This window comes from Coregonus lavaretus (genome assembly GCF_964263955.1).
Source record: "Coregonus lavaretus genome assembly, chromosome: 23".
NCBI classification, from domain to species: domain Eukaryota; kingdom Metazoa; phylum Chordata; class Actinopteri; order Salmoniformes; family Salmonidae; genus Coregonus; species Coregonus lavaretus.
The window spans coordinates 8,661,979-8,680,901 of record NC_140010.1 but is presented as its reverse complement, the minus strand read 5'-3'; the positions used below and the strand labels follow the sequence as shown (position 1 = coordinate 8,680,901).

At 42.6% G+C, this 18,923-nt stretch overlaps 1 protein-coding gene across 1 annotated transcript in view; it reads left to right on the top strand.

The window, feature by feature from the left end:
• Positions 1-18,923, top strand: part of LOC311098856 (receptor-type tyrosine-protein phosphatase S-like) — a gene marked incomplete at both ends in the record, with an annotated part of 115,535 nt that overhangs the window by 65,106 nt on the left and 31,506 nt on the right. Inside the window, 3 exon segments of the mRNA XM_084139421.1 lie at positions 4,507-4,617; positions 16,150-16,164; positions 17,461-17,730. Of these exon segments, the coding sequence (XP_083995547.1) occupies positions 4,507-4,617; positions 16,150-16,164; positions 17,461-17,730 (396 nt within the window).

Genomic DNA, 18,923 nt, shown 5'->3' with positions numbered 1-18,923 from the left:
GTAATAATTAATACATATTAGCTAAAGTTAAGATGTTGTCAGCTATATGATATGGTCATTGTTTGAACTGGCGAGCCAGCCAACTTAACGTTAACTAGGTAGCTAACAAGCTAGAAATTAACCAAAACATTGTTAAGAAAGTTGCTTTTAGTTGCCTGGTTTGCTAGATTGACATATACTAAATTATTTTTTAAACGGATGGGTTTATTGCTGTTAAAATACACCAGCTTTGCTATTTTGGACCACCAGGTTGCTGATGTCATGCAGCCTGTTGTTTTTATGTTTATTCTTTTTCATAACGACAATGACAAGTTTGATGTCGGACGACAATAGAATGTTCATGATGTCACTGCGACAACTGTCTACAGACATGTCGATAGACGTAGTATAAACCAGCCTTTAGTCTTGAAATCTTTGGTTGTTTAGTACACTACCGTACTCACTCTGTTTAGCACATGGCCTCATGTGAATCCTTAAAGAGATGGGTGGGGCTAAGGCTTAAGAGGGTGTGAACGATGCTAAATGGGTGTAGACAAAGAAGAGCTCTCCAGTAGGTGTACCAAAACATTCAAGGGCCATTTTCTCAAAAGTGGGGTTACAAGTTTATCAACTTACAAAGCAGAATTACTTTTCCATTGTTCCTCAACTGTAGTGTATGATTGACCATTTTCTAGCTCTGAGTCTCTACCTTTATCCAATGTAAAAAAAAAAAAAAAAAAAAATGTTGCTACGAAACACCGAATCGAGCTGGTTGGTCACAAATGCTCCAGGGACTCCTATTGTGTGTAGCTAGATATATGCTCCAGGGACTCCTATTGTGTGTAGCTAGATATATGCTCCAGGGACTCCTATTGTGTGTAGCTAGATATATGCTCCAGGGACTCCTATTGTGTGTAGCTAGATATATGCTCCAGGGACTCCTATTGTTTGTAGCTAGATACAGTGGGGGAAAAAGTATTTAGTCAGCCACCAATTGTGCAAGTTCTCCCACTTAAAAAGATGAGAGAGGCCTGTAATTTTCATCATAGGTACACGTCAACTATGACAGACAAATTGAGGGAAAAAAATCCAGAAAATCACATTGTAGGATTTTTAATGAATTTATTTGCAAATTATGGTGGAAAATAAGTATTTGGTCACCTACAAACAAGCAAGATTTCTGGCTCTCACAGACCTGTAACTTCTTCTTTAAGAGGCTTCTCTGACCTCCACTCGTTACCTGTATTAATGGCACCTGTTTGAACTTGTTATCAGTATAAAAGACACCTGTCCACAACCTCAAACAGTCACACTCCAAACTCCACTATGGCCAAGACCAAAGAGCTGTCAAAGGACACCAGAAACAAAATTGTAGACCTGCACCAGGCTGGGAAGACTGAATCTGCAATAGGTAAGCAGCTTGGTTTGAAGAAATCAACTGTGGGAGCAATTATTAGGAAATGGAAGACATACAAGACCACTGATAATCTCCCTCGATCTGGGGCTCCACGCAAGATCTCACCCCGTGGGTTCAAAATGATCACAAGAACGGTGAGGAAAAATCCCAGAACCACACGGGGGGACCTAATGAATGACCTGCAGAGAGCTGGGACCAAAGTAACAAAGCCTACCATCAGTAACACACTACGCCGCCAGGGACTCAAATCCTGCAGTGCAAGACGTGTCCCCCTGCTTAAGCCAGTACATGTCCAGGCCCGTCTGAAGTTTGCTAGAGTGCATTTGGATGATCCAGAAGAGGATTGGGAGAATGTCATATGGTCAGATAAAAAAATATATAACTTTTTGGTAAAAACTCAACTGGTCGTGTTTGGAGGACAAAGAATGCTGAGTTGCATCCAAAGAACACCATACCTACTGTGAAGCATGGGGGTGGAAACATCATGCTTTGGGGCTGTTTTTCTGCAAAGGGACCAGGACGACTGATCCGTGTAAAGGAAAGAATGAATGGGGCCATGTATCGTGAGATTTTGAGTGAAAACCTCCTTCCATCAGCAAGGGCATTGAAGATGAAACGTGGCTAGGTCTTTCAGCATGACAATGATCCCAAACACACCGCCCGGGCAACGAAGGAGTGGCTTCGTAAGAAGCATTTCAAGGTCCTGGAGTGGCCTAGCCAGTCTCCAGATCTCAACCCCATAGAAAGTCTTTGGAGGGAGTTGAAAGGCTGTGTTGCCCAGCGACAGCCCCAAAACATCACTGCTCTAGAGGAGATCTGCATGGAGGAATGGGCCAAAATACCAGCAACAGTGTGTGAAAACCTTGTGAAGACTTACAGAAAACGTTTGACCTGTGTCATTGCCAACAAAGGGTATATAACAAAGTATTGAGAAACTTTTGTTATTGACCAAATACTTATTTTCCACCATAATTAGCAAATAAATTCATTAAAAATCCTACAATGTGATTTTCTGTAAAAAAAATGCTCATTTTGTCCGTCATAGTTGACGTGTACCTATGATGAAAATTACAGGCCTCTCTCATCTTTTTAAGTGGGAGAACTTGCACAATTGGTGGCTGACTAAATACTTTTTTCCCCCACTGTATATGCTCCAGGGACTCCTATTGTGTGTAGCTAGCTATATGCTCCAGGGACTCATATTGTGTGTAGCTAGATACTCTCATTTAGCTGGCTGTGGGGAACATGGATTTTTCATGGCAGAATGGAAAATCTCTCTTGTATCCATTTTCATGGTAGTTTTAATCAGTTTTTGGTGATCAAATCAAATCAAATGTTATTTGTCCCATGCGCCAAATACAACAGGTGTAGACCTTACAGTGAAATGTTTACTTACAAGCCCTTAACCAACAATGCAGTTTTAAGACTGAATACCAACAAAACAAAAAATCACACAAACAAATACAATATAAAATAATAAGAAATAAAAGTAACAAATAATTGAAGAGCAGCAGTAAAAATAACAATAGCGAGGCTATATACAGGGGGAACCGGTACCGAGTCAATGTGCGGGGAAACCGGTCAGTCGAGGTAATTGAGGTAATATGTACATGTACATGTTATTAAAGTGACTATGCATAGATAATAAACTGAGAGTAGCAGCAGCGTAAAAGAGGATGAAGGGGGGGGGTTTGGGGGCAATGCAAATAGTCTGGGTAGCCATTTGATTAGATGTTCAGAAGTCTTATGGCTTGGGGTTAGAAGCTGTTTAGAAGCCTCTTGGACCTAGACTTGGCGCTCCGGTACCGCTTGCCGTGCGGTAGCAGACAGAACAGTCTATGACTAGGGTGGCTGGAGTCTTTGACAATTTTTAGGGCCTTCCTCTGACACCGCCTGGTATAGAGGTCCTGGATGGCAGGGAGCTTGGCCCCAGTGATGTACTGGGCCATATGCACCACCCTCTGTAGTGCCTGCGGTCGGAGGCCGAGCAGTTGTCATACCAGGCAGTGAGGCAACCAGTCAGGATGCTCTCGATGGTGCAGCTGTAGAACCTTTTGAGGATCTGAGGACCCATGCCAAATATTTTCTCCTTAGGGGGAATAGGTTTTGTCGTGCCCTCTTCACGACTGTCTTGGTGTGCTTGGACCATGTTAGTTTGTTGGTGATGTGGACACCAAGGAACTTGAAGCTCTCAACCTGCTCCACTACAGCCCCGTCGATGAGAATGGGGGCGTGTTCGGTCCTCTTCTTTTCCCTGTAGTCCACAATCATCTCCTTTGTCTTGATCGCGTTGAGGGAGAGGTTGTTGTCCTGGCACCACACGGCCAGGTCTCTGACCTCCTCCCTATAGGCTGTCTCGTCGTTGTCGGTGATCAGGCCTATCACTGTTGTGTCATCGGCAAACTTAATGATGGTGTTGGAGTCGTGCCTGGCCATGCAGTCATGAGTGAACAGGGAGTACAGGAGGGGACTGAGCACGCACCCCTGAGGGGCCCCCGTGTTGAAGATCAGCGTGGCGGATGTGTTGTTACCTACCCTTACCACCTGGGGGCGGCCCGTCAGGAAGTCCATAATCCAGTTGCAGAGGGAGGTGTTTAGTCCCAGGGTCCTTAGCTTAGTGATGAGCTTTGAGGACACTATGGTGTTGAACGCTGAGCTGTAGTCAATGAATAGCATTTTCACATAGGTGTTCCTTTTGTCCAGGTGTGAAAGGGCAGTGTGGAGCGCAATAGAGATTGCATCATCTGTGGATCTGTTGGGGCGGTATGCAAATTGGAGTGTGTCTAGGGTTTCTGGGACAATGGTGTTGATGTGAGCCATGACCAGCCTTTCAAAGCACTTCATGGCTACAGACTTGAGTGCTACGGGTCGGTAGTCATTTAGACAGGTTACCTTAGTGTTCTTGGGCACAGGGACTATGCAGGGGTTGATGAGTAAATATAGATTTGATTTATGAATGTATCATTAATTAACCCATGGCAATGTCTCTTTTTCCTCTCTCTCCCTCTCTCTCTCTCCCCCTCTCTCTCTCGCTCTCATCCTCTTTCTCACTTTTTCTTTCTTTCTCTCCACCCCATCTCTCTGTTTCTCTCTCTCTCTCCGTCTCTCAGGTGCCCTCCAGATAGAGAACAGTGAGGAGACAGACCAGGGAAAGTATGAGTGTGTGGCCACTAACTCTCAGGGCGTGCGCTACTCTTCACCGGCCAACCTGTATGTGCGAGGTAGGAACTGATCACGCATGTAAGAACACACAAACACACACACACACACACATGCATTATAACACACACACACATCTGTCACACAGCTGAAACAGCTGTCACCATTATACAATGTATTAAGTGGTGTTAAGTGCTAGTTTATCTACATGTTGTTTTGTTATTTATTTTCTTCCTATTTGCATCTACTAACCAAACCAAACCTAACCACCAAGTGAAACACCAGATGGTGACCTAAGATTGATAACGTTCAAGACTAAACTGGGTTTTACAGGTGTTGCATCAAAGTGCTGTATTTTATGATAACTGCCACTGAATGGAATTAGACAAAAAGAGATAGATCAGTGATGTCCTTACTGCACTGGGGCCAATGTGCAGTTCCAGGGTTTTTGCTACAGTATGACATCACAATTGTCCTATCCCTCCTCATCTTATTCTAAATTGAGGGCCACAGTGACTGAGAGTTTGTTTTTCTCTTGCACTTTAAAGTGGAACTAACAGGGGTTTAACTACTTTGCAGATATGAAACAAACAGACAATTCCCAATTTTTGCTACAAAACCAACTTTATAAGAGGTTTTAAAAATAGGTTATATTTGACTCAACATTCCATGAGGTACATTAAGGCATTGTTGGCAGAATAGATGGATGCAGTTCAATGCATGATTAATATAATTCACCAATACATTACTTGGTAGTCCAAAAAATATTGCTATCAGGTTGTAAATCACAGCTGGCCTGGTACATTGTTTGCTGCCTCCATTCGGGATGCACGGTTTTAGTTTCAATACAATCAAACTAGCAAGGGCAATGATCACAAGTCAGTCATAACATGGCTAATATGCTAGCATATCTATTTATGTAGCAAGCTTAAACACAGAGCCTAACATTAGCTAGATAGCTAGCTGCTAGGAGGACTTCATGTCATTGGAGGTGTGGGTGAATGACTGACTTTTTCCCCTCATATCGTTTTTCGGTGGCTACACAGCTAGAGATGCACGTGTCATTTGGTTAGCTAGCAAGACATATGAATCACTTTGCTAGCTAGCTATGCTGAACGACTGTTATCCAGTTAGCATATATCTTGCATTAGCAAATTTACTCTGGCTACTGTAGCTATCTACTCCGATTTCAGAGCACTCTTGTCTGAGTGTGCCAGAGCGCAGAATTACTGATGAATTTACGAACGCGCAAGACCCGCTGAATAGGACCGGTGTCAGTAAACGTAGGCAAAAAAAAAGAGTTTGTCACGGACGCTCTATATAACATGTATACGGCCTAACCAGCTCTGCTAGGTTGAGTAAAATGGTCAGTGAGGTGTTCTCTCATTTGTGTCTGGTAGTAGATAGCTAGCAAGCTAAGCTAGCCAACTTTAGCCAGTTAGCTTGGGTGCTTGGTTGGGACAACTCCGCAGGCAAGCTGCAGAAGGACGAGCAGGCTATTCCACATCGTTTATCAGTGCATTTTTTGAGAGGGTTTATCTAATGTTCCTTCGTTAGATTTTAGCTCATCTTGCTCTGGCTAGCATTAGTTGTTGATCTTGTTGTTGTTGATGTGCATATAGGGAAAGATAGCCTACCTTTTATGGTTGTTTGATCAATAGGACTGTAAAGTTCCCAAATGTAAGAGGACTCCCGTGGTATTTACCTACATATTTGCAGAAATCCATTCAAGTGTATTTTGTGGCTTTTGCCGAATGCGTTCTAGTGATCTAAAGTTGTGCTGTTGCAACTGCCTGTAAACACACAGTCCAGTTCAAAGTGAGTGATGGCAGGCAAATGGCTTGTTTGCATATAGGCCTAATGTAGCTCTGATTGGCTATGTCGCACCGTTCTGCGTAGACTCGGGTCCTGGATGAGACAGATGTTTTTATTAGGTTTTATTTACTGCAGTGTCTATTAATTGTCCAAACACACTGCCGCTTTCCCACTCTATATTGCTATAGAATTTTCACAATTCCTTAGTATACACAATTCCTAAACGTTCTAAGAATTTATGAGAACGTGAAAATGACCATGTCTAAGTGCTCGCTTGTCAAAAAATAAAATAAAAAGGGTGTGATATGTTCCTGGGGGTGTACATGAACAGATTTTAATAAGATTTCATGTTGCTAAAATGCTGTCAGTTCCACTTTAATGCTAGGGAATACATTTGGTTTCTCAAGTCTAAATGAGATACTAAAAAGCAAGAATGCAAACCAACAGACAGTGTGGCCCTCCAGGAGTTTGAGACTTCTGTTCTAGGTTCTCGACTGGGGTAAGGGTGACGGGATTTAGGGGTTCTAGACTCACAGTTCTAAGCTCTTGAGCCCCTGAGTTTGACGTTCCTGATTCTACATTTTTAGTGGGTTCTGTGAAGACCAGTGTGTATGTGCGTGTGTACACGTGTGTTGGTGTGTGTATGCGGTGTGTGTGTGAGGCTTTGAGCTGGCCGTTTTTACTCTGTCTGTGTTTCCCCGTTCTCTCTCTCCCCCTCACGTCATTGTGTTCTGCATCAACCCCCTTACATCCCCCAGAGCTACGAGAAGGTTGGTGTGTTCTTTCTTTTCTTTCGTTACGCCTTCCTTTTTATAACACATTTACTCCAAAAGTTAGGAGTACTTCTAAAGTAAGGAGAGATAAATCAGTCTTAAACAGTCTAGAAAATACGTATGAATAACCCTCATGTTAAATTGGTTTTCATTTGATAAACACACTTCTTTGATTGAAGGCGTTTCACTAAGCTGTAATGTGGCTACCTGCCTACGCAGTCGTTTGCATTGATTGCATCGGGAGGCCTTGTTTGTAGACCTTGGATATTGCTTTCACTCCGAGCACAACGTTCTCTGCATGGAACGTTCTTGTTGTCATGGAGACCCAGGAATTGGAAATGAAAAGAAGGCTATCTATGCATGAAGGGAGAGTGGAGGCAGCGCTTGCGTGCCTGTATCCAGACTGTCTAACTGTGTATGGCACGGCTCCGTGTGTGCTTGTGTGTGTGTGCGTGCATGCGCTCTGCGTGTGTCGATTTGATTTATTTCTGTTGTCTTGTCCAATGTCTTTTATTTCTTGTTCTGTTCTGTCTGTGTGGGCATGTGTTATGTCACTGTCATGCTTCTGCACTTGTCGCATGTTGTGTGTCTCTTTGCCAATGTGTTTTTCTGTCTCTGTGTGTGGTATTGGTCTGCTACTGTTTGTTTGCGTACATACTCTGTGTAGCCAGTTTGGTGCTTGTATGCTGATTGGTTGTGTGGTCCTCATATCCCCTCAGGGAAAATAAAGCATTCAAATAAGGCTTTATTCAAGTGGCATTTAAAAGTAGCATATAATTATTTACACGCTTGTTTGGTCAGCAAAGACTAAGTTAGTTCTGCTGGCTCAACATACACTTACACTCAGAGGCCAACAACACACACTGCTTCCTTTCTTTATGTACAATATCTGTATTTATATTCAGGTAAACAAAATATGGAATCATATTTATTTGCGCAAAAAAGAACATCTGTGTTATTATTCACACAGAGATCCGATGTAATTCCATGGTTATACTACATTATATTATTATGTTATTGTTCACACAGAGATCCTATGTAATTGGTTATTCAGCTGCTAAATAGCGGTTGCTGTGAAATATATTACGTCGTCCATTGATTGGCAGTTGAAATGAACAATTTATCCTCCTCTATATTGATGTATATTTATAGAATACACATATTAATAAAACATCTCTCCACTTCTTTATTAGGTGAGGCAGGATTAGCGTGTGTAAATGCCAACAGTGCTTTAGTGTGCTGTGGCTGTGCTCTTTAATGAAATGCAACGGTATCCTAGGCAGCTCTCAATCCCCATCTACTATGGTCTAACATCCTCATCAACTCTACCCTGTAGACAATCCTGTTATTGATACTGGAGCAAAATATAATCAATCATTGCATTACAGTTTCCCCCCTTGGACTATATGGTCTACAGTGGGCTATTTAATTAACAAGCAAAACTAGGGGGCTATACGAGAGATGCTATTCTATCAACATTCTGGCCAGAGATTTTCTTGAGAAGGGCTCTAGAAATATCCTTCATATGTTCCATGATATTAATACTACCTTGTTTTATTGATACTGAACTCACATATATGTCTGATAGTAAACTGTCTGACTGTTCAGTCTCGGCTGTCCTCTGTTCAGCATGCTCTTGAATATTGTGCGGTCCTGCTGCAGAGCTGGATGTACCCTACTTTCCTACTTGACAGAAGTGTCAACGTTCTCTTCTTCAGCCCGAACTGGACACATTGTAAACAAGTCTCCAAACCTTAAGGGAACTTCTAGTCAAAACGCAGTAGTTAGATATGTATACTACACATTATGCACACACTTTAAGAGTTTAGTACACTGCTCAAAAAAATAAAGGGAACACTTAAACAACACAATGTAACTCACACTTCTGTGAAATCAAACTGTCCACTTAGGAAGCAACACTGATTGACAATACATTTCACATGCTGTTGTGCAAATGGAATAGACAACAGGTGGAAATTATAGGCAATTAGCAAGACACCCCCAATAAAGGACTGGTTTTGCAGGTGGTGACCACAGACCACTTCTCAGTTCCTATGCTTCCTGGCTGATGTTTTGGTCACTTTTGAATGTTGGCGGTGCTTTCACTCTAGTTGTAGCCTGAGACGGAGTCTACAACCCACACAAGTGGCTCAGGTAGTGCAGCTCATCCAGGATGGCACATCAATGCGAGCTGTGGCAAGAAGGTTTGCTGTGTCTGTCAGCGTAGTGTCCAGAGCATGGAGGCGCTACCAGGAGACAGGCCAGTACATCAGGAGACGTGGAGGAGGCCGTAGGAGGGCAACAACCCAGCAGCAGGACTGCTACCTCCGCCTTTGTGCAAGGAGGAGCAGGAGGAGCACTGCCAGAGCCCTGCAAAATGACCTCCAGCAGGCCACAAATGTGCATGTGTCTGCTCAAACGGTCAGAAACAGACTCCATGAGGGTGGTATGAGGGCCCGACGTCCACAGGTGGGGGTTGTGCTTACAGCCCAACACCGTGCAGGACGTTTGGCATTTGCCAGAGAACACCAAGATTGGCAAATTCACCACTGGCGCCCTGTGCTCTTCACAGATGAAAGCAGGTTCACACTGAGCACATGTGACAGACGTGACAGAGTCTGGAGACGCCGTGGAGAACGTTCTGCTGCCTGCAACATCCTCCAGCATGACCGGTTTGGCGGTGGGTCAGTCATGGTGTGGGGTGGCATTTATTTGGGGGGCCGCACAGCCCTCCATGTGCTCGCCAGATGTAGCCTGACTGCCATTAGGTACCGAGATGAGATCATCAGACCCCTTGTGAGACCATATGCTGGTGCGGTTGGCCCTGGTTTCCTCCTAATGCAAGACAATGCTAGACCTCATGTGGCTGGAGTGTGTCAGCAGTTCCTGCAAGAGGAAGGCATTGATGCTATGGACTGGCCCGCCCGTTCCCCAGACCTGAATCCAATTGAGCACATCTGGGACATCATGTCTCGCTCCATCCACCAACGCCACGTTGCACCACAGACTGTCCAGGAGTTGGCGGATGCTTTAGTCCAGGTCTGGGAGGAGATCCCTCAGGAGACCATCCGCCACCTCATCAGGAGCATGCCCAGGCATTGTAGGGAGGTCATACAGGCACGTGGAGGCCACACACACTACTGAGCCTCATTTTGACTTGTTTTAAGGACATTACATCAAAGTTGGATCAGCCTGTAGTGTGGTTTTCCACTTTAATTTTGAGGGTGACTCCAAATCCAGACCTCCATGGGTTGATAAATTTGATTTCCATTGATAATTTTTGTGTGATTTTGTTGTCAGCACATTCAACTATGTAAAGAAAAAAGTATTTAATAAGATTATTTCATTCATTCAGATCTAGGATGTGTTATTTTAGTGTTCCCTTAATTTTTTTGAGCAGTGTATTTACTTAAATAAAAGATTGAGCTGAATTGTATGGTACTGCGTAGGTGCTCATGTCTGCAGCATGGTTTTCATCTGGTCACTCTGTCTCTGTCTCTGTCTGGCTCTTGTGTGCTCTGGAGAGAATCTGCCTGCCTGCCTTTTGATTTGCCAACAGTCTCTTATAACAGTTCAATTAGATTTTGTCTGTTAATTAAATGTTGTTTTTTTGTCTTGAACTTTAGTGTCAAATTCTGGGGATCTGTTGGCATTCTAGGGTCACTCCAAATGTATGGCACTGTTATGTTGAGTGGGATCATGTCCACTGAGCTACAGTGGCTTGCGAAAGTATTCACCCCCCTTGGCATTTTTCATATTTTGTTGCCTTACAACCTGGAATTAAAATTGATTTTGGGGGGGTTTGTATATATATATATATATATATATATATATATATATTAGGGCTGTCAAAAATAGCGCGTTAACGACGTTAATTAGTTGTTTGCTGTTAATTACGTCAATTTTTTTAACGCATTTCACGCATGCGCAGTGTGACAAATTATTCAGGTCAGGAAAGTGGTTGGGAGCTAGAGGCGAGATGGAGCAAGGTGAGCAAAGTGGGCCTATTGACGGATTCAAATATAAAAAGAATGATGATGGTACAGTTAACAAGTACAAGGTTATTTGCAAGATTTGTAAGAAGGAGTTTCAATTTCACCGGAGCTGTTCAAGCTTGAAGTACCATGTCAACGCCAAACATGCGTTTGCTGGGCCGTCAGATTCAGCAAGTGGTTTGCGCCAGACCACGCTGAATGTTTGCAGGCAATTAACAAAATCAACCTCAGATAATTTGACCCACACAATAGCAAAATGGATTGCAAAGGATTGTAGAGCCATTAGCATTGTAGAAGACTCAGGTTTCCTTGATGTTTTGCAAGTGGCGTCTCAAGACTCATTCTATAAGCCACCGTCAAGAGCCACAGTTATGAAGAAAATCCACGAGCTCTATGAAAACGAAAAAGAAAAAAGGAAAGAGGTCTTGGCTCAAGTAAATCATATCTTTATTTATCTTTTGGTATGCATTTCAGAAAAAAAATGGTTAGGATTCAGGTGTAATTGCAAATAGTGATTAATCATGATTAATCCACTGAAAATTCTGATTAATTTGATAAAAAATTTTAATCATTTGACAGCCCTAATATATATATATATATATACACACATATACATACATACACATATACATACATACACATACATACATATACACATACATACATATAAATACATATGCATACATACATATACACATACATACATATAAATACATATGCATACATATACAGTGAGGGACAAAAGTATTTGATCCCCTGCTGATTTTGTACGTTTGCCCACTGACAAAGAAATAATCAGTCTATAATTTTAATGGTAGGTTTATTTGAACAGTGAGAGACAGAATAACAACAAAAAAATCCAGAAAAACGCATGTCAAAAATGTTATAAATTGATTTGCATTTTAATGAGGGAAATAAGTATTTGACTCCCTCTCAATCAGAAAGATTTCTGGCTCCCAGGTGTCTTTTATACAGGTAACGAGCTGAGATTAGGAGCACACTCTTAAAGGGAGTGCTCCTAATCTCAGTTTGTTACCTGTATAAAAGACACCTGTCCACAGAAGCAATCAAATCAATCAGATTCCAAACTCTCCACCATGGCCAAGACCAAAGAGCTCTCCAAGGATGTCAGGGACAAGATTGTAGACCTACACAAGGCTGGAATGGGCTACAAGACCATCGCCAAGCAGCTTGGTGAGAAGGTGACAACAGTTGGTGCGATTATTCGCAAATGGAAGAAACACAAAAGAACTGTCAATCTCCCTCGGCCTGGGGCTCCATGCAAGATCTCACCTCGTGGAGTTGCAATGATCATGAGAACGGTGAGGAATCAGCCCAGAACTACACGGGAGGATCTTGTCAATGATCTCAAGGGAGCTGGGACCATAGTCACCAAGAAAACAATTGGTAACACACTACGCCGTGAAGGACTGAAATCCTGCAGCGCCCGCAAGGTCCCCCTGCTCAAGAAAGCACATATACAGGCCCGTCTGAAGTTTGCCAATGAACATCTGAATGATTCAGAGGAGAACTGGGTGAAAGTGTTGTGGTCAGATGAGACCGAAATCGAGCTCTTTGGCATCAACTCAACTCGCCGTGTTTGGAGGAGGAGGAATGCTGCCTATGACCCCAAGAACACCATCCCCACCGTCAAACATGGAGGTGGAAACATTATGCTTTGGGGGTGTTTTTCTGCTAAGGGGACAGGACAACTTCACCGCATCAAAGGGACGATGAACGGGGCCATGCAACCCCCCCCCCCCCCAACAAAAAAAAAAAAAAAAAAAAAAATTGTAAAGTGGTTATCCCACTGGCTATAAGGTGAATGCACCTATTTGTAAGTCGCTCTGGATAAGAGCGTCTGCTAAATGACGTAAATGTAAATGTAAATGTACCATCAAATCTTGGGTGAGAACCTCCTTCCCTCAGCCAGGGCATTGAAAATTGGTCGTGGATGGGTATTCCAGCATGACAATGACCCAAAACATACGGCCAAGGCAACAAAGGAGTGGTTCAAGAAGAAGCACATTAAGGTCCTGGAGTGGCCTAGCCAGTCTCCAGACCTTAATCCCATAGAAAATCTGTGGAGGGAGCTGAAGGTTCGAGTTGCCAAACGTCAGCCTCGAAAACGTAATGACTTGGAGAAGATCTGCAAAGAGGAGTGGAACAAAATCCCTCCTGAGATGTGTGCAAACCTGGTGGCCAACTACAAGAAACGTCTGACCTCTGTGATTGCCATGTTTTGCAGAGGGGTCAAATACTTATTTCCCTCATTAAAATGCAAATCAATTTATAACATTTTTGACATTTTTCTGGATTATTTTGTTGTTATTCTGTCTCTCACTGTTCAAATAAACCTACCATTAAAATTATAGACTGATCATGTCTTTGTCAGTGGGCAAACTTACAAAATCAGCAGGGGATCAAATACTTTTTTCCCTCACTGTATATACATATCCTTTTCAAAAATATATTTCCCTTCATTACTTTCCAACCCCACCACCCCTTCCCTAATTGGAGTAAACTAGTGAACAACAACGCTTAGGCCTCTACTTCCAGCTTATGCATACTATATACATTTTATGGACACAGTCAATTTTACAATAATTATATTTTGTTTGTTTTCACTCCTGAACTTCCTCTACCCTCAACCTCTCTGATCATTTTAATGATGTCCATCCGGTTTGCTTCTATATGCCATATCTTTCTAACTGTGCTCTTTCACAAAAGCTCTCAACCTATAACCTATATACTTATTATGGACACGGTATGTTTTACATTAGTTATCTTGTTGTTAAAAGCTCAATTTCAAATCAAATCAAATCAAATTGTATTTGTCACATACACGTGTTTAGCAGATGTCATAGCGGGTGTAGCGAAATGATTGTGCTTCTATCTTCGACAGTGCAGTAAGATCTAACAAGTAATATCTAACAATTTCACAACATATACCCAATACACACAAAACTAGTAAGGAATGGGATTTAAGAATATATACATATATGGACAAGCAATGACAGAGCGGCATGGACTAAGATACAGTAGAATATTATAGAATAGAATGCAGTATATACATATGAGATGAGTAGTACAAGATATGTAAACATTATTAAAGTGACTAGTGTTCAATTTCTTAAAGTGGCCAGTGATTTCAATAGGCAGCAGCAGCCTCTAATGTGGTAATTTTAGTCTCATCTGACCAGAGTACCTTCTTCCATATGTTTGGGGAGTCTCCCACATGCCTTTTGGCGAACACCAAACGTGTTTGCTTATTTTTTACTTTAAGCAATGGCTTTTTTCTGGCCACTCTTCCGTAAAGCCCAGCTCTGTGGAGTGTACGGCTTAAAGTGGTCCTATGGACAGATACTCCAATCTCCGCTGTGGAGCTTTGAAGCTCCTTCAGGGTTATCTTTGGTCTCTTTGTTGCCCTCCTTGCCTGGTCCGTGAGTTTTGGTGGGTGGCCCTCTCTTGGCAGGTTTGTTGTGGTGCCATATTCTTTCAATTTTTTTATAATGGATTTAATGGTGCTCTGTGGGATGTTCAAAGTTTCGGATATTTTTTTATAACCCAACCCTGATCTGTACTTCTCCACAACTTTGTCCCTGACCTGTTTGGAGAGCTCCTTGGTCTTCATAGTGCCGCCTGCTTGGTGGTGCCCCTTGCTTAGTGGTGTTGCAGACTCTGGGGCCTTTCAGAACAGGTGTATATATACTGAGATCATGTGACAGATCATGTGACACTTAGATTGCACACAGGTGGACTTTATTTAACTAATTATGTGACTTCTGAAGGTAATTGGTTGCACCATATCTTATTTAGGGGCTTCATAGCAAAGGGGGTGAATACATATGCACGCACCACTTTTCCGTTATTTATTATTTAGAATTTTTTGAAACAAGTAATTTTTTTTATTTCACTTCACCAATTTGGACTATTTTGTGTATGTCCATTACATGAAATCCAAATAAAAATCAATTTAAATTACAGGTTGTAATGCAACAAAATAGGAAAAATGCCAAAGGGGATGAATAATTTTGCAAGGCACTGTACTGAATCACTTGAAGATGCCAAATTGTTTATTTGGTTTTGGTGAATAGTTTGTTCGCGTGCTATCTGAGGAAGAATAGGAATACAGTGAAATCCATGGAACCTAGAGAAGATATTTAAACGCTAGGTGAAGTTTATTAATGAATCTGAACATTGTTATTTTACATTAAATGCATCAGCTGAGAATCATTTGGGGGAAGACTGAGGCCAGTGATTCTATGAAGACTCTTTCCCCCTGATTTACTCCTACTGACTGAGTGGAGATTCCTGTATCGTGAGTCAAAAACATGATTCAAACCCCTGATTCAGATACTGTTTCGAATCTTGACACTAGCCAATATTTCTACTGTCTGTGTCTGTCTGTCTATATGCCCTTCCTCCCCTTGCATCCACTCCTGTCCATCTATAGTCGTTGGTCTTTCTTTCTTTCTTTCTGTCTGTCTGTCTGTCTGTCTGTCTGTCTGTCTGTCTGTCTGTCTGTCTGTCTGTCTGTCTGTCTGTCTGTCTGTCTGTCTGTCTGTCTGTCTGTCTGTCTGTCTGTCTGTCTGTCTGTCTGTCTGTCTGTCTGTCTGTCTGTCTGTCTGTCTGTCTGTCTGTCTGTCTGTCTGTCTGTCTGTCTGTCTGTCTGTCTGTCGGACAGTCTGACTGTTACTTCAGTCCTCTGTGTTGCAGCCTTGGAGTACCAACTTTTCAATTCCTACGACATCCACCAATAAAAGCCTGATTTTGGAGAACCTAACAGCAGTTTCAAGAGCGCCATGTGTTTTCTCTTTCCCCATCCCTCCTTTCTTCCCCTCTTTCCCCCATCCCTCCTTTCTTCCCCTCTTTCCCCTTCTCTCCTTTCCCCCTTTCTTATCATCTCCCTTCCCTCTTATCCCTGCTGTCCCCATCCCTCTCTTCTAATATCCCTCCCTTCTTTCTCTCTCTTCTGCATTCTGCACTCCATCTGTACCCTGGTGTGTAGGATCAACAGACAAATGTGCATCATTTTAAATTGCTAAAAACATGCGCATACTACCCCTTTCTCTCTCTTTCGATTATCTCTCTCTGTCATGACTCATGATTTATGTCTTGATGTTTCCTTATTTAACGTGTTCAATGCGAACCTTGTAATTGCAACGACACCTAATTATATCTTCCATAACCTTATTTACATCGCTTTTATTTATTTTCAACATTGCTGTGTTCATCTGGTATTCTGGTTGTACAATGAGGCCGTGATTTGCCACATTGACTGGAAGAGGAACCAGACAATACTCTCTCTCTCTCTCTCTCTCTCTCTCTCTCTCTCTCTCTCTCTTCGCTCTGTCTCTTCATGATTATAGTTTCTTCTATAAGTCTTCCAGGCATGCAAGTGACCCGTGAGCTCTGTCTCTCTATGCATCCATGCATCTTTCCCTCTACGTGCCATTATATAAGATAGATCTGACAGATTGCTAGTAGATTCAGAACAACTACAGTTAACAGAAGCACTCTGTGCATGTTTTCTGACTGATAGCTGGTTCTATCAATTGGCTCTGCCAGCACCATGTATCTAAAGGGCCCCAATCTGCAGTGGAGAACTCACCCCAGAGGCACAGAAATCTCATTGAAGTTTCTCGTTAAAGTTTCTCACTCAAGTTTTTGGTGAAGTTTCTCGTTTTCAAGTCAGTAGCTTTGAACTTCGCTGCAGGGGTAGTTCAACTGTAATTTAGATCTTCACATCGGTTTTATTTGAGCTCATCTTAGTTCATCAGAAAATAAAATCATATGGTATTTTGTGCAGCCCAGCCAGAGCGCCAATATTTGTATTGTAGGTATTTTATTATAGGGAAGAGGAAACTTTATAGTCTGGGCATCTACAGTAATGATTCTAGAATAGCAAATGATGTCCTTATAAAATATGCAATGGGTTGTTGCAGAGTGGCTAAAACGTGAGAAACTTACAATAGGTTTAATGTGCAGGGTGAAATGTAGCTTGAGATAGCAGTCTCTCAACATAGGATCTGTGTATTTCAACTGCTATCATTAGCTAGTATTTTCAAAACTACCAATGTGGTTTTGACTAAACGTGAAATATCCCTTTGTAAAACCTCTGTAAAAGCAGTGAAGTTCATTCTACCCTTTCTGTTACCCCAATCTCTCTCTCTCTCTTTCGCTCTCTCTCATTCTCTCTCTCTTTCTTTATCTTTCTTACTCCTCCCCTCTCTCACCCCCTTTTCTGTCCCTCCCGCTCCCCCTCCTCATCCCCCTATCCCAATCCTCCCCCTGTCTTCCGCCTCTCCTCCTCTCCCAGTGCGTCGCGTGCCCCCTCGTTTCTCCATCCTGCCCTCCAACCATGAGATCATGCCCAGCGGCAGCGTCAACATCACCTGTGTGGCGGTGGGTTCGCCCATGCCCTACGTCAAATGGATGCTGGGTAGTGAGGACCTGACACCTGAGGACGAGATGCCGGTGGGACGGAACGTTCTGGAGCTCAACGGTATCAGGGAGTCGGCCAACTACACCTGCGTGGCCATGAGTAGTCTGGGGATTATAGAGGCCACCGCACAGGTGTCAGTTAAGAGTAAGGGACATCCTTTCACTTTCTAACTGTGCTCTCTCTGTTTCCCCCTCTCTGGCTTCCTTCTCTTCTATTAAACTATATCTGCCCCTAACAGCCATATTAAACACATCTATTAGAGAAGTGGTATTCAAACTTTTTCAGTGGGGGACCCCATTTCTTCCCAATATTTTTTTGCGACCCCACCCCAAATGTAATGACACAACCTTAAAATACAGTGGGGAAAAATGTATTTAGTCAGCCACCAATTGTGCAAGTTCTCCCACTTAAAAAGATGAGAGAGGCCTGTAATTTTCATCATAGGTACAAGTCAACTATGACAGACAAATTGATGGAAAAAAATCCAGAAAATCACATTGTAGGATTTTTAATGAATTTATTTGCAAATGATGGTGGAAAATAAGTATTTGGTCACCTACAAACAAGCAAGATTTCTGGCTCTCACAGACCTGTAACTTCTTCTTTAAGAGGCTCCTCTGTCCTCCACTCATTACCTGTATTAATGGCACCTGTTTGAACTTGTTATCAGTATAAAAGACACCTGTCCACAACCTCAAACAGTCACACTCCAAACTCCACTATGGCCAAGACCAAAGAGCTGTCAAAGGACACCAGAAACAAAATTGTAGACCTGCACCAGGCTGGGAAGACTGAATCTGCAATAGGTAAGCAGCTTGGTTTGAAGAAATCAACTGTGGGAGCAATTATTAGGAAATGGAAGACATACAAGACCACTGATAATCTCCCTCGATCTGGGGCTCCACGTAAGTTCTCACCCCATGGGGTCAAAATGATCACAAGAACGGTGAGCAAAAATCCCAGAACCACACGGGGGGACCTAGTGAATGACCTGCAGAGAGCTGGGACCAAAGTAACAAAGCCTACCATCAGTAACACACTACGCCGCCAGGGACTCAAATCCTGCAGTGTGACGTGTCCCCCTGCTTAAGCCAGTACATGTCCAGGCCTGTCTGAAGTTTGCTAGAGTGCATTTGGATGATCCAGAAGAGGATTGGGAGAATGCCATATGGTCAGATGAAACCAAAATATAACTTTTTGGTAAAAACTCAACTTGTCGTGTTTGGAAGACAAAGAATGCTGAGTTGCATCATACCTACTGTGAAGCATGGGGGTGGAAACATCATGCTTTGGGGCTGTTTTTCTGCAAAGGGACCAGGACGACTGATCCGTGTAAA